Genomic DNA, 15,788 nt, shown 5'->3' with positions numbered 1-15,788 from the left:
GATGGTATTGTTCTCTTTATCTCGTTCGGCTAGGTTTCGCGCAATGCTGGGGAAATCCAGTCGCCTCAAGTCACGAATCTGTGAAGCAGGATCTTGCTGCAAGTCTGAATGTGCTTTGCTACTGATCTGTTCCTATATTTCATTTGAAGGATATCTACGAGTTAGTTGCAGTAGCTTTGTGCAATTTGCATTGATGGTGTTCGAGAAAAGGCCTGTTTGAAGTGACTGAACATGTCAGCATCACCGCTGTAAGTATGCTTTTCTATGTGAGAAGTGATAGCAATAGCAATAATACACTGTGATGTCTATACACCTGTGATTGTTAGGAGAAAAACTTAGAGTTTTAATTCCCATTCCCAGCAACACTGACTTATAATTAATTCCCATTCCCAGCAACACTGACTTATAAGTAGTATTGCTTCTCCGCAAGGTTAGAATAATGGGCTGAATTTCGATGCAGCTGACTGCGTTCAGTCAGCTTTGTGAGGATGGAGTACCTATTTTACAAGCAAGGTATGGCTACTCGCCCTCCCTGTATCCATTTGATTTTTTAACTATGTTATTGTGGCACTTGGACAGTTATTCATGCCCTGTACTGACATTTAGAATGTGCCATACATGGTTCCTGTACGAGAGTATGAGATAATATATGCTCTGGTTACCATGTTTCCTGAGATGGCAATAGAAACATGGTCATTCTGTTAGTGATATCACAACAAATTGAAAGTTTGACCACTCGGTTATTGTCCGTGTTATCCTGTATAGTAGTCAAATGAGTGCAGTACATTGTTAAGTAGGAGTGGCTAGATGGGACCAATTGTCTGCCACTAGTTCGGTTAAGGCTTCTGTAGAGCAGTAGAACCTGAATCTTCCCGTAGTTCTTTCACCTAAAGTTTACTTATGCACTAACATTCGCTTTAGTTTGCATCCTTTGTTTCAACTCTTTAATTGCTCAAATGTCTGCTTTTACAACACTATGATTCTTGATCTGCAATAGTCATTCTGTTAGTGATAGCAGGCTATAAGAAATTTCAGACTTGTGCCATGAAAAAAACGAGACTGCTTAGCAAAAGTATGGAACCTAAGTGAAAGAGCTAACTTAAATTGTAGCTGCTGGAATGCCTACATTTAAGAATTTGGATTAGAGGTCTACTTAACCACTTGCTTATATGATTCACAGATTAGAAAACTGTAGCTACTATTGAGCTCTCTTTTTTTTTCGTTCTCTGTACTCATCTGTAATACTTGCATTATCTGTACTCATCTAAGAACTTGAAGAATGCAAACCGAAAGAGCGCGGAAAATGAGGGAAGATGTAAGGAAGATGAAAGGCCGTGACGACGGTTATTTCTTTCCCTCATACTTTTCTCATCGATTGAATGGGTCTAGCCTTCCAATAGTGTCTCTAAATTGCTCTGCAAGTAGTGTATGGAAATACAAAATAAGTGTGCAAAAATCAACACAAAGAAATCATGTACTGCTCGGCATTTTGCTCTACCCTGATTTTGAATGAAGTCTGTACTGATTATCTGCTATCACAATTGTGTTACTCTGTTGCTTTGGGCGCAAAAAAAAAAAAAGAACCACCACCTAGTTAATTAGAATAATATTTGATTTCCCAATAGAATTACATTTATCCTAGTTACAGAATTCACACAGAAATCAGCAAGCATTTTCTGATAGAGTATGTGCTAATGTGTCCAGTGTATGTGTGCATTTTTAATAGAAATTGTTGGTGTATATTGAGCCCATGTATAGAGGCCCATCTAGAGGCCTATGTATATGAACTATATATCCCACTCTTCTAGGGTTTGGAGGAATACATCTCATTATTCTCTCCTACATGGCATCAGCTAGCTTTTCCTTCCTCTAGCCGCCGCCACCATGGCTAGCCGGCCACCGGCACCTCTTTCCCCTTCCCCCTTCCCTCCTCTGCTCCTGCGCCGCGCACCATTGCTGCTGCTGCAGGCGGGCAGGGCCTGGGCGCCGCCGCCCCTGGTGCCGCCGCCTCTGCAGCCGCCGCCGCCGCCTTGGCCGGCCGGCAGCCGGCGTCGGTGCCCCTCTCCTTCCCTCCCTTCGCCCCTGCCGCTAGATCCGCCGCCGGATCCGCCGCCCCTCTGGCCGTGGGCGCGGGAGGCACGGGCGCCCCCGACGCTCCTCTGGCTGCCGCCACTGTGGGAGGCACGGACGCCCCCGACGTCGGCGCCGCCCCCGCCGGATCCGCCGCCCCTGCCCCAGGTCCCTTGGGCGCCGCCGCCGTGGGCGCCCTGTCCCTTGCCGCCGCGCGCCCAGGGCGCGAGCGTGGGCGCCAACGCCGCCGCTGCCGCTGCCCAGGGCGCCCTTGCCCTCGCCGCCGCCGCCGCCCAGGCCGGCCTTGGCGCCGCTGCCGCTGGATTTGCATGCGCGTGGGGTCCGGCCGGCGCCTGGCCCCCACGGCGCCCCCTGCCTCCTCTACTATGGGGGGGTGCGGCCGCAGGTGCGGCCGGCGCCTGGCCCCTGCTGCCGTTCCCTGCCTCCTCTGGCCACTACAACAAAAAGAGACATTAACGACCTAAACCTAGCGACCACGTACAATATGTGGTCGTCGTGGGGCTGGTCCACCTTCGGCAAAGAGGTAGGATATGCGACGACCAGATTATGTCCCGTCGTTATCTAGCTGGTTTTTTGGTCGCTAAATTGTACTGCCTCACGACCACATATACATACCGTGGTCAAAGATATGACTAAAATGAGATCGAGGAGGGAATCAGATCCGTTTTTGACCGGGAAAACAAAAAGAGTACCCGTTGGTTGCTTTGTTTTGGTGGCAGGAGATTCCAAAACTCTGTTGTGGCGCAAATAAAATAATTTTGCAACAGTCATCACCTAAATAGTGGGAGATCTCTAATTGCTTCCGCAGTTCCTGGGCTACGGCTGTGCAGTTACCTTCCCGTCGCCCTGCACCTTCATCGCTGGCACCTCTAGCCAGCATCCTTGCCGTCCCCACCATTGCTTGCGCCTCCAGCCGCCGCCGCCATCCGTCCCCGACACTCCGGCCACCGCGACCATCCATCCCTGACGCCTCCTGCTGCCATCCGCCCCCGACAACTCCGGCCGCCGCCGCCTCAGCCATCCGTCCCCAACGCGTCCAGCCACCACCACTACTATCCGTCCCCGACTCCTCCGGCCGCCATCTGTCCCCGACACCTCCGGCCGCTGCCGCTGCCATCCGTCCCCGACGACTCGGCTGACTGCTCGTATCCAGCTGGCACCTCCCTCTCTAGGTGTGTTGATTTTGATTCCCACCTCCCTAATCAATTTTGCATACGCTCCTGCTTCAGAACTGCACTGGAGAATGTGCTGTTTGATATGATGGGCATTCACGAACCTTTAGGATCTCATGTGCATTTGCTTTTCTATCGTTAGCAATTAGGCATATTGATATATTGGCATTTTTTCATTAAAATTTTCGTAAAAGTTTACTTGTAATTTGTAAATGATAGGTACCTCTATTTTGACTCCATATCCATTGGCACAACTGAAATACAGTAGATGGCACCAAGTAAGGCATGGATGGATTTAGTAGATTAACGTATCAGTGAGGAATGTTTAGATGGGAATATCTCCAAAAAAGATATTTATTTGGCTGGTGTAAAAAAGTTTTTGGACTATGCCTTCAATAGGACAGGTAGTTCTGATGAAATTAAATGTCCATGCATCAGATGCTGCAATACATACTCCAAATCTCGTGGAGAAGTGTATTCACATCTTAAAAATCTTTGGGATCATAGGAAACTATAGATTTTGGTATCATCATGGAGAAGTTTTGGGTGAGCCTGAGACAGATTCAGAAATTGAACAGGATGATGGCTCTTATGAAATAACTGAAGAACAAGGTTATAATGGAATGGAAGAGTTGATGATGGATTTATTTCACCAAGAAACTAACCCAATCAGCAACACTATGACGCCACCAACTCCCAATGAAGAACATGAACAGGAACCAAATGTTGAAGCTGCAAAATTCTACAAATTGCTTGAAGACTTGAGCCAACCTCTTTATGAAGGATCTAGTATATCTAAATTAGCTGCTACTGTTAAGTTGCTTAATACAAAGAATTTGGGGAAGTGGAGTAACAAGTCCTTTTCCATGTTAGTGGAGTTACTCCCCAAGGACTTTCTACCAGATAATTCCACTTTGCCAAACTCTTATTATGAAGCCAAAAAGATTATGAAGGAACTGGGACTAAGCTACATAAAAATCGATTCTTGCCACAATGATTGCATGCTATACTCGAAAAATGATATAGATGCACAATTCTGCAAGGTATGTAACAGATCGAGATGGAAGAAAGATAAGCACTCAGGTGAAGATATAGTGTCAGCCAAAGGGAAGAAGATCCCAGAGAAGACTATGTGATATTTTCCAATCAAGCCAAGACTTCAGCGACTGTACATGTGTAGGAAAATTGCTAGTTTCTGTACATGGCATAATGAGGGCAGGGTAGATGATGGTGTGATGAGGCATCCTGCTGATTCTAAAGCATGGAAACATTTTAATGATACCCATCCCTCTTTTGCTTCTGAACCTCGCAATGTACGGCTGTGCCTTGCTGGTGATGGTTTCCAGCCATTTACTAACATAAAAACATCATACATCATTTGGCCTATATTCCTTGTTCCTCTCAATTTGCCACCTTGGTTGTGCACAAAGCAGCAGAATATAATGCTTTCCATGCTGTTTTCTGGACCAGAATGTCCTGGGGATGCAATTGATATATACCTGCAACCATTAATTGAAGAGCTGATTGATCTCTGGGATAATGGCGTTGACACCTACGACGCATCAAAAAGGAAAAATTTCACACTCCGAGCAGCTCTTCTTTGGATTGTTCATGACTTCCCAGCATATGGGAATCTATCAGGACATAGCACCAAGGGACGGCTGGCTTGTCCTGTTTGCCACAAAGAAACATGGTCATTATGGTTATCAAAGGGTAAAAAGTTTTGCTACATGGGCCATCGGCGATTCCTTCCAAATGATCATAAATGGAGAAAGAATAAAACTTCTTTTGATGGTACCAGGGAACATCGTGGCCCACCAAAGCCACTAACAGGAGATGAGGTGGTACAACAGGTAAATGATCTAGAGGAGGTAGTCTTGTCTAAGGATCCGAGTAAGAAGACCAAGATATCACACAGTGAAAGAGGAGATAACTGGTTAAAGAAAAGCATATTTTTTCGATTACCTTATTTCAGCACACTTTTGCTGCGTCACAATCTAGATGTGATGCATATAGAAAAGAATATATGTGAGTGTATTATTGGAACAATTCTAAATATAATAGGAAAGACAAAGGATAATATTAATAGTCGCCTTGATTTGCAAGAAATGAACCTAAAGCCGCATCTGCATCCTATTGAAGATGATGGCAAGACAGATTATCCACGAGCACCTTACGATCTCACTACTGAACAAAAGAATAAACTATTGCAATTCTTCAGAGATTTGAAAGTTCCAGATAGTTTTTCTTCTAATATCAGCCATTGTATTAATTTGAAGGAGCGAAAGCTTTCTAGACTGAAAAGTCATGATTGCCATGTCATCTTGAATCATATACTTCCTTTTGCATTAAGAGGACTTGTACCAACAAACATTTATGCACCTCTGGTAGAGCTGTCCCAATTTTTTTGCATATTGAACTCCAAAGCATTATCAACTCAGCAACTGGAGCAACTTGAGAGTACAATACCAAGCACATTATGTAAACTTGAAATGGAATTCCCACCCTCTTTTTTTGATCCCATGATGCATTTACCTGTACACTTGGCTAGCGAGGCCCTGATTGGTGGACCCACAATATATCGTTGGATGTATCAATTTGAGAGGCAAATAAAATTTCTAAAGTCCCTAGTTCGTAACATGGCTCACCCATAGGCTTCCATAGCAGAGGGCTATCTTGCATATGAGTCTATAACATTGTGCTCGAGGTACTTGGATGATATGGAGACAATGCACAATCGACCTGGAAGAATCAATGATACATCAGACCATGAAAAATTCTATTTACCAGAATTCTCCTCTTCTGGACGGCCACTTGGTGCTTGCAAAACTAGAGACCTTGATATGGTTGAGTTACAACAAGCCCATATTTATGTTCTCCGAAATTGTGATGAGGTCCAACCATTTATAAGGTATTTGTTGCTCAGGCCATACTATTCGTACATATTATTTTCTTTTCACAAGATGATTTAAGTTTTTTGGTACTGTAGTGAGTACACCAGCAGTCCTGAGGGCTCCCAATTACAACAGTTTACACCCCTTTGGAACCAAAATTTTATTGTTTGGTTCAAAGAGAAGGTATAACACAATATTAGTTTTGTACACATACATGTTCAATAGGTATGTTTCTGGAGCTTGCATGATATGTTTTAAATCTGCAGGTTCATCATTTACATGAAAATGATAAAAGTGAACGAATGGAAGACCTTTTGTCATTGTCACGAGGCCCTCTAAAAAACACATGTTTTTCAGGCTATGATACACATGGTTTTAGGTTTCGCATCGAAAGTTGTGATAGGAACCGGTGTACACAGAATAGTGGGGTGGCTGTTATTTCTGAAGGAAGCATGGATGAGGACCATGTAGAATATTATGGTGTTTTGACAGAGATACTTGAGCTCCAATTTTTAGGTGGAAGGCGAGTGCCATTATTTCGTTGCAAGTGGGTTGACATCTTTAATAACTCTCGAGGGATAAAGACAGATGTTTATGGACTTGTTAGCATAAACTTCAAGTGTTTACTTAAGACAGATGAGCCATTTGTCTTAGCTAGACAAGCCTCTGAAGTATTTTTTTGTTAAGGACAATCTAATCAAAGGATGGCACTTGGACGTCAAAATGCAACCACGTGACACTTATGATGTACCCCCTGGAGATTCAGATGATGAAGCAATTGAACCTGATGATGATGGTTATGAAGACGAGCACATTGAGGACCCTTCAAACATATCATCATGTGGAAAGAGGAAACCATGATGGTGCTATTTTTTTCATGAGTTGGCTAGCTGTTAGTGTAAGCCTTAGTACAGTATGGCCTAGAGTTCAATTAGAGTCAAGGTTAGCTAGAGCATGCAGCAGGTTTAATCCTTTGTTTCTTTTCCCTAATCTCTTCTCATGCACTGCACACCACTCTTAAGAAATATTGCTATATTTTCATTACCAGGTAAGAATATTGCTATATTTTCATTACCAGGTTCAGTGCTTATCATAATAATTTTCCCTTCATACACCACTTTTAAGTAATTGATATGGCTGCTTACCAGGTTCAGTGCTTATCATAATAATTTTCCCTTCATACACCACTTTTAAGTAATTGATATGGCTTCTATTTGTTCAGGTTCTCACTATGCAAAGGGGCAGGTATGGAAATCTCACAGCTACAGCATTGGCTAAGTCACAATACATAAGTCCTGGACTGCTTCGTCAGCAACATGCAAAGCGAACCTATCCAAATATCAGTAGCGGTGCACCAATCCACAACAGCAGTAATGTAGGCACCAATGGTGCTCATAATTCAATCAAGAAAGCTACTAGTTTCAAGAACCATTTCCAAGTACCTGAGGGTAAATAATGTTACAGCTATGTTATCCTTATGTATTAGTTCTATCAAGAGAACGGATGCACTAAGGTATTAAGGTGTTGATATAATATCTAATTTTTAGTTATTTGACTCATATCTATCCTCCTATAGATAATCCAGAATATGGAGATGAATCAGATGATCTGTGTGATAGGACAATGAATACACCGAAGTCCAAAGGTGCATATTTTGCATATGCTAGCTCTGAACCAGAAGATGAAGACACAGATTGGTCAGAATGGAACAAGAAAGCAAAGAAGTTCTTATGTGCGACTCCGACCCTGAAAACATTAGAAAATCCATCTTGAATTAAAACTTTTTATTATTTGCAGTTAATGCTCCTATCTTGCAGCCAAGAACAAAGATCTAGTTGATCAAGATAGGATGCATGCTGGATGGAGCAGAGATGATGGAAGGTCTGTCGATCAAGGTAGGAGACATGCTGCAATGACTTTGATTCCTTAGAGTACTACATATTCAATGCATGATGGTACTGAAAATTAAATGTCAACCACTCAGAGATGAGCACTGATTTTCTGTAACCTTCAACTTTGTGACAGTGTTAGCCAATCATAGATTAAAGTGTCATTAAATAGACATTAGGTGAAATTTTACAATATTCTCAAGCTTCCCCTATTTACATCATATGCAGACGGATTGTCTAATAATGATAACATGGAGTGTCACGGCCCAATCTCCTCAGGGAGTAGCCGTGGTGGACTGGTGGCTGGGACGATGGATTCCGGCGGCAGCGAGAGTTGGACGCCGTCCTGCCGGCCGGCGTCGAGCGGGGAAGCAAGCGTGCAAGGCACAAATGAAGAAGTATATGAGTGCTAACTATAGCCAACCTGATTCACCGGGATCAGCTGTAAGCACATGGACACTCAAAAATATTGTTTATTCCTGATTTTTTCCTTATTTTTCAGTGCTGATATGAAACATTCATACTGTAGGGAACAAGATATCCGGATGAAGATTATTAAAACAAGACAAGTGAATGGTTTATGAGCAGATCTACGTTGCATGCATATGCCAATTTTTACAGCTAGTTTGATCTTCTTTATAGGATTGGCCTTAGCCTTTGTTAGTTTCATGTCCTGGATATCTGTTGCAAAAAATATGAAGTACTATGATGTTGGATTATGTTCTTTTGCAAATATATTTTTTAACAAGCACGCATTCTTTTCCTGTTAAAAAATATATGGTTTCCCTACATGGTGCAAAGCGGTCGTTAACTCCCCAAAAGTAGCCGATCTGAAAATATTTGTTAATCTTTTTGACGTGGTTGTTAAAGCTATTTACCATAGTACAAAGTTGTTGCTGATAAAAAAATTGTGGTCGTTAAAAAAGAAGGAAATGGTCGTTGAATACCTCATGCAACATGTCAAAATAGTATTAACGATCAAAATTGAGGTCGTTATCAATTAAAATGTGGTCGTTGATAGTAGAGTTACAACAACCACATATTGTGTCGTCGTTGTAAAGTTAACGACAAGAAATTGTATGTGGTCGTTAATAGTATTAACGACGGAACTTTTAACGACCATGGACGACCACATTTTTGTGGTCGTTAATAACTTTTAACGACCACATCTGCACTTTTAACGACCACATATCCTGTCGTTAATAACCCTTCCTGGCGCTAGTGGTGCGTGGCTGCCGCCGCGCGACCCCTCTAGGGCCAGTGTGCCGCAGCCGCCGCCCGGCCCCGCCGCCACCGCCGTCCTGGCGTCTCTCGTGGCCCCCGGCGCCGCCCCTGCTACTGTGCCCGCGCTGGCCGCGATGCCGGCTCCTGTGCACGCGCCCGCGACGATCTTGCACGCGCCACGCGAACCCTCTAGGGCCGGTGTGCCGCCGCCGCCCGGCCCCGTTGCCACCGCCGCCCTGGCGCCTCTCGCGGCTCCCGGCACCGCCCCTACTACCGCATATGAGCGCGCGCAGAAGATGCTGCAGGACCTCGAGGCCAAGCTCGTCCAGGCCGCGCGGGCGCACGCCGCGCAGGCCGTCACCCCCGACGCACAAGCCGCCGTCGCACCCGCCGTGCATGCCGCGTAGCCAGCGCGCCCGCTGCGCACGCCGCGCAGGCTGTCGCGCCCGCCACCCAGGCCACGCTGGCTGCCGCCTCCCTCGCCGCCGCGCACGCCGCGCAGGCCGTCGCGCTCGCCGCGCACGCCGCGCAGGTCGTCGCGCCCAGGGACCCCGTGCGGGCCGCTGCCTCCCTCGCCGCCACGCGCGCCGCACAGGCTGCCGCCCCCGGCGTGTGGCTGCCTGTTATCGCCATAATTTAACAGGTTAATTAATGGGCCGCGAGTGAGTTGGGCTTAATGAAGAAATTGAAGAAGGCTTACGAATCGGCTCCTGCGTGAGCATTTGGGTCATGTGGGCCATGTATCCTTAGATTTAGTTCAGATTGAGTTAGAGATAGAGTCCGATATGGACACATTAGTTTAGATTGTTTCCCAAGTCTCCGGACTATAAATATGTATCCTATGGTATTTGTAAAAAGAGAACGCCATCACGTTTGCAATCAACAACTCTCGGCGCATCGCCACCCCTAATTCTAGGGTTTCTTCCAAGTAAGCGCCATGCTGCCCTGATCGCTTCTTGCGATCAGGGCAGTATTGTTCTTGCTTTTACCTTGGTATTACTTGTACTGAAGCGTTTTTTATGGCGAGTAGTACTAGTTATCTTGATGTTCGTAGCATGGCTTTTAGTAGATTCATTATGCTTTTGTTGCTTACCATCTACGAATATCATGTTATTTCTGTGCAGCCACGTTTTAATCTTATGCTAATTCTTGTTGCATAGAATTAGTTGCACGGAGACAACACCCTGCTTCTTTTCCATCTAGTAGATCTAATTTGTTATGGTTTGTTCTTATACTTAAGAATTGGCGTAATATCTGCTAGGTTAGGCCTTGCAAACGGGTTGGATGATCCGGTGACGTATTAGATGCTTTGCCTTAGTCTTAACAGGGAATTGATCCGGGAATCGGCTTTAGCTTGTTCTTAGGCCTCTATTCTGGTTAAGGTTTAGTTATGTATTACGCTCATTAGGCCCAATTACATGTAGGATGTTCCGATCTAGCAGTGAGGCTTTTACCGTCGTGGATTAGATTAGCTAGATTTAATTGAAGTAGTTTTACAGTTATTTGCCTTATTTATCAATATCCGGATACAAGCAGATCCAATCTGACACCGGGACTCGATCGGCTCTTTAAAGCCGATGCAAGAGTCGTCCCGGGGAGCCGACCACGGCTCGGACTCATGTTTCGACATGTTTGTGTATGCAGGCAAATCGTCGCAAGCACGTTCGCACCTTCCTGATCGGGTATAGGTCAGGTGGCACGCCCTGTGTCTTACAAAGCCGCGGCGTGTGCTGGAGTTGCGGGCCGTTGACGAGGGAACAGTGCCTGCCAGCGCCCCGGCGACCTCCCGGCTCTTCGTGTTGCCTGTCGCTACTCGCCGGTGGGTTTTGACCGACAACACTGCCCCAGGGTGCCGCCACCGCTCCGGCCGCCGGATCCGCCTTTGCTGCCGTGCCGCCCCTACCTGTGCCCGCGACGGCCGCGCTGGCCATTGCGCGCGTGCCTGCGCCCGCGCCCACGTGGCCTGCATTCGGTATGCCGCCCGCGGTCGCGCCGTTCTGGACCCCACCCGCTCAGCTCAGTCAGCAGCCGACCTGGCCTGCGGGTGGGACCAGACTGCATTGGCACAGTCCTTCAGCGCCATGGGGCTAACGCCGTTGGTCAGCACCGAGTGGATCGCTGACTCGGGTGCCTCCTTCCACACCACCCCAGATGCCGGTATCCTCTCTTCTGTCCGGCCCCCACACCCCTCTTGTCCTTCTTCCATCATGGTTGGTGATGGGTCTTGCCTTCCTGTCACCGCCGTGGGTTCTGCTCTTAGTTTTTTCGTCTTCCCAATGTTCTTGTTGCTCCTCAGATGGTTCATAACCTTCTTTCCATTCGTCAGTTTACAGCTGACAATTCTTATTCCATCGAATTTGACTCTTCTAGCCTCACTGTAAAGGATTTGGCCTCCCGGCGTCCGCTCCTCCGGTGTGACAGCATGGGGCCCCTTTACACCCTTCGCCTTTTGTCTTCCGCTGCACCACTTTTGCCTTATTCTTCGTCTGCCGCTTTTGCCGCAACGCCGTCTTCCACCACCTGGCACCGCCGTCTTGGTCACCCTATCCGCAACGTTCTGGCTCAGCTCAGTCGTAGTACCGATGTTCCTTATACTAGGGCTCCTGCTGAGCACCTCTGCCATGCGTGCCAGCTTGGTCACCATGTTTGACTTCCCTTTTCTTCTTATTCTTCGCATGCGACGCATGCCTTTGATCTTGTTCACAGTGACCTGTGGACATCTCCTGTACTCAGCATGTCTGGCTACAAATACTATCTAGTCGTGGTCGATGATTTCTCACACTACTCTTGGACTTTTCCTTTGCGCGCCAAGTCTGAGACCTTACCCACCCTCCTCCACTTCTTTGCCTGGGTGTCCACTCAGTTCGGCCTCACCGTTAAGGCCGTCCAGTGTGACAACGGGCGTGAGTTCGATAACTCCACCTCCCATTCCTTCTTCCTCTCTCGGGGTGTTCAGCTGCGTATGTCTTGTCCGTATACCTCTCTTCAGAATGGCAAGGCTGAACGGATGATTCGCACGACGAACGACGTCGTGTGCACCCTTCTGATCCAGGCCTCTCTGCCCCGCGCTTCTGGGCTAAGAGCCTCCACACCACCACCTACTTGCTCAACCGCCTTCCGTCCACTGCTTCTCCTGCTCTCACTCGACACCACGCTCTCTTCGGTACCCCTCCTCGCTACGACCACCTTCGGGTCTTCGGGTGTCCGTGTTACCCTAACACCTCCGCCACTGCTCCTCACAAGCTGGCGCCCCGCTCAACTCGTTGTGTGTTCCTTGGTTACTCCCCTGACCACAAGGGGGTACCGATGCTTTGACCTCACGTTTCGTCGCGTTCTGATCTCCCGACACATCGTGTTTGACGAGTCGTATTTCCCCTACTCCACCTCCTCCACACCTTCTCCTAACCCCGAGTTGGAGTCCCTGTTTCCGACTAACCCGGTGGTTCAGCCATCGTTACCTGTCTGTCCTATCCCTGCAGGTTTTCCCGTACACCGGCACCGCTTTCGGTGATCCTTGCTGTGCCAAGCGTGGCCCCGGTGTCCGCTGTCGCGCCACGCATGGCCCCCAGACCTCCGGTCGTGCCGTACGCGGACCTGGTGTCTCCTGCTGTGCCACGCGTGGCCCCGGTGCCTCCCTCTGCACCTGCCCGGTACGCTCAGCCGGTGCAGGTGTACCAGCATCGTTCGGCGCCGACGCCGGCGCCGCCACGGTAAGCTCAGCCGGTGCAGGTGTACCGGCGTCGTTCGGCGCCGACAAAGGTGCCGCCTCCAGCTCCGGAGGCTCCTGCGGCGCCTACACCAGAGCCGTCGCTACTGCCACCTACACCGGACCCGTCGCCGCCGCTGCCGCCGCATCCTCCGCCGACTCGCTCTTGAGTCGAGCCGGTGGTGTACCACCCGCCAGTCATCCATCGGGATCCCCAGCATGTCCATCCCATGGTGACTCGGCGGATGGCGTGTCAGGCCGCGACTCTCTCAGCCATCGAGGGGGAGCCGCGGGTCTCTCCGGTACCCTCCTCTGTCCGTGAAGCCTTGGAGGATCCTCACTGGCGTCGCGCGATGGAAGAGTAGTACGCGGCTCTTCTTGCCAACCAGATGTGGGACCTCGTGCCGCGTCCGTCTGGTTGCAATGTGGTCACAGACAAGTGGATCTGGATGCACAAGCGTCGGGCTAATGGCACACTGGAGCGCTACATGGCTCGCTGGGTTCTCTGGGGTTTCACCCAGTGGCCTGCAATGTACTATGATGAGACCATCAGTCCAGTGGTGAAGCCCGCTACGGTGCGCATGGTCCTCTCACTTGCGCTCTCTCGCTCTTGGCCTGTGCACTAGTTGGATGTGAAGAATGCGTTTCTTCACGACACTCTATTAGAGACTGTCTACTGCTCTCAGCCAGCGGGATTTGTGGATTCGTGTCGTCCAAATATGGTCTGCCGGCTCAACAAGTCCCTCTATGGTCTGAAGCAGGCTCCTCGAGCTTGGTACTCTCGGTTCGCCACGTTCTTGCTGACTTTGGGGTTCACCGAGGCCAAGGCTGACACTTCTCTGTTCATCTACCGCCGTGGGGATGAGACTGCCTACCTGTTGCTCTATGTTGATGATATTGTGCTCACAACCTCCAGTCAGCAGTTGCTTGAGCGCGTCATCTCCTCTCTGCAGCAGGAGTTTGCTATGAAGGATCTTGGTCAGCTCCACCACTTCTTGGGCGTTACTGTTGAGACTTGCCCGTCTGGCCTGCTCCTTCACCAGCAGCAGTATGCACTCGACATTCTGGAGCGGGCTGGGTTGACTGATTGCAAGCCATGCTCCATTCCTGTCGATACTCAGGTGAAGCTGTCTGCTGATCTGGATGCTCCCATGGCTGATCCTACTGCCTACCGGAGCCTCGCCGGTGCCTTGCAGTACCTCACCTTCACCCGGCCGGATCTCACCTATGCCGTTCAGCAGGTCTGTCTTCACATGCATAATCCCCGGGAGTCTCACCTTGCAGCACTGAAGCGTCTCCTCCGCTACGTTTGTGGCACTGTTGGCTTCGGCTTGGTTCTTCACCGCTCTCCCACCTCTGAGATGGTGGTCTACACCGATGCTGACTGGGCTGGCTGCTCGGACACTCGCAGCTCCACTTCCGGCTACGCCGTCTTCCTGGGCGGCAACCTGGTCTCCTGGTCATCCAAGCGGCAGCCGGTTGTCTCCCGCTCCAGTGCCGAGGCGGAGTACCGTGCTGTCGCTAACGGCGTGGCGGAGGCGTCCTAGCTACGGCAGCTCTTGGCGGAGCTTCACAGCCCGCTCGCCAAGTGCACGCTCGTCTACTGCGACAATGTCAGCGCCGTGTATCTCTCCACCAATCCCGTCCAGCATCAGTCGACGAAGCACGTCGACTTGCACTTCGTGCGCGACAGGGTCACCATCGGCGATGTTCGGTTTCTCCATGTCCCGACCACCTCCCAGTTTGCCGACATCTTCACCAAGGGACTATCCTCCTCGACCTTTTTGGAGTTTCGCTCCAGCCTCAACGTAGCCGGTGGCTAGTTGTGGCTGCAGGGGGGTATTTGCCCTTTGTACTTTCTTCTTGTCCAGTCTTGAACACTGCTGCGCCGGTGGTTCAGACTGCGGGGGGTGTTGGCTTTCTTGTTGTCCAGTCTTGAACACCACTGCGCCGGTAGTTCAGACTGCGGGGGGGGGGGGGGGGGGGGGGGTTGGTGTATATTGAGCCCATGTATAGAGGCCCATGTATAGAAACTATATATCCCATCCTTCTAGGGTTTGGAAGAATACATCTCATTATTCTCTCCTACAGAAATCATTTTGCCTAAATGAATAAATTTCTTCTCATAGTAGCTATATGCAATGTCATGCTATTTTAACCACAAGCAGTAACATGATCATATTCAAATGCCAGAAAAAGCGGCGTCCAGCGATCTGGGCACCAATGAGCCAATAGAGGTGAATAAAGTCATTATATCTCCTCGCCAAATCATATTAGTAACTAACTAATCGTTCATGTTGTAGGTCTGCACTAAAAGGTGTTAATCTGTGTGGACTCATCCGCTTCTGATGAGGCAGGTGCACCATCGGCAAAAACCTCCACAGGGGAAAGAGCCCCCAAGCCACATATCTGGGGACCTCTGCCAACAAAAAGTAATGCAAAATGATGTCTTGATTATATTGTTCATTGATTTACCTAATATAATGATATGTTCTAGATCTGCACCGAAAAGAAGGTGTCATGTGATGAGGCAAGTGCATCCATCGGCAAAAACCTCGACAAGGGAAAGAGCCCCCCCCCCCAAGCCACTGCTCCGGGGATCTCTCACAAGAACATGGTGATGCAAAATGATGTCTTGATTATATTATTCATTGGTTCATTGAATTATTATCTAATGTATTGATGTGTTGTAGGTTCTGAAAGGAAACTACAAGATATTGGCTGGCAAGGTTCAATTCCTAAAGTACTTTATTGATGGATTTCGTGAAATGGCTCAAGAGCTGCAGTTGTTCATTGATATTTTGGAGAAGGT

The 15,788-nt window shown here is 48.4% G+C and overlaps 1 protein-coding gene and 1 long non-coding RNA gene across 4 annotated transcripts; both read left to right on the top strand.

Moving 5' to 3' along the window:
• The first annotated feature begins 372 nt into the window (after positions 1-372).
• On the top strand, positions 373-15,558 carry LOC120639675. The gene is made up of 4 exons (XR_005661608.1): positions 373-513; positions 15,170-15,213; positions 15,280-15,408; positions 15,474-15,558. It is a non-coding gene; the product is annotated as an uncharacterized LOC120639675 (long non-coding RNA).
• Positions 2,899-8,771, top strand: LOC120639674. Of its 3 annotated transcripts, none has more exons than XR_005661606.1 (8): positions 2,899-3,263; positions 3,483-6,174; positions 6,253-6,340; positions 6,424-7,605; positions 7,734-7,889; positions 7,975-8,052; positions 8,275-8,490; positions 8,576-8,771. XR_005661606.1 is itself a non-coding variant. In XM_039915538.1 (8 exons), exons 2-7 carry the CDS (start codon positions 5,984-5,986, stop codon positions 8,457-8,459), a joined length of 924 nt encoding a protein of 307 aa, XP_039771472.1. In that variant the 5' UTR covers positions 2,903-3,263; positions 3,483-5,983; the 3' UTR covers positions 8,460-8,490; positions 8,576-8,768. The 3 variants fall into 3 exon arrangements, 1 of the variants encoding a protein (XP_039771472.1); XM_039915538.1 differs by having other exon boundaries at positions 2,903-3,263; positions 7,380-7,605; positions 8,576-8,768; XR_005661607.1 differs by lacking the exons at positions 8,275-8,490; positions 8,576-8,771 and having other exon boundaries at positions 7,975-8,054.
• Positions 15,559-15,788: the final 230 nt, after the last annotated feature.

The sequence above is a fragment of the Panicum virgatum genome, chromosome 7K, assembly GCF_016808335.1.
Source record: "Panicum virgatum strain AP13 chromosome 7K, P.virgatum_v5, whole genome shotgun sequence".
In the NCBI taxonomy this organism is placed as follows: Eukaryota; Viridiplantae; Streptophyta; class Magnoliopsida; order Poales; family Poaceae; genus Panicum; species Panicum virgatum.
Note: the sequence above shows the minus strand (reverse complement) of the source record. Positions and strands in the feature narration are given on the sequence as shown.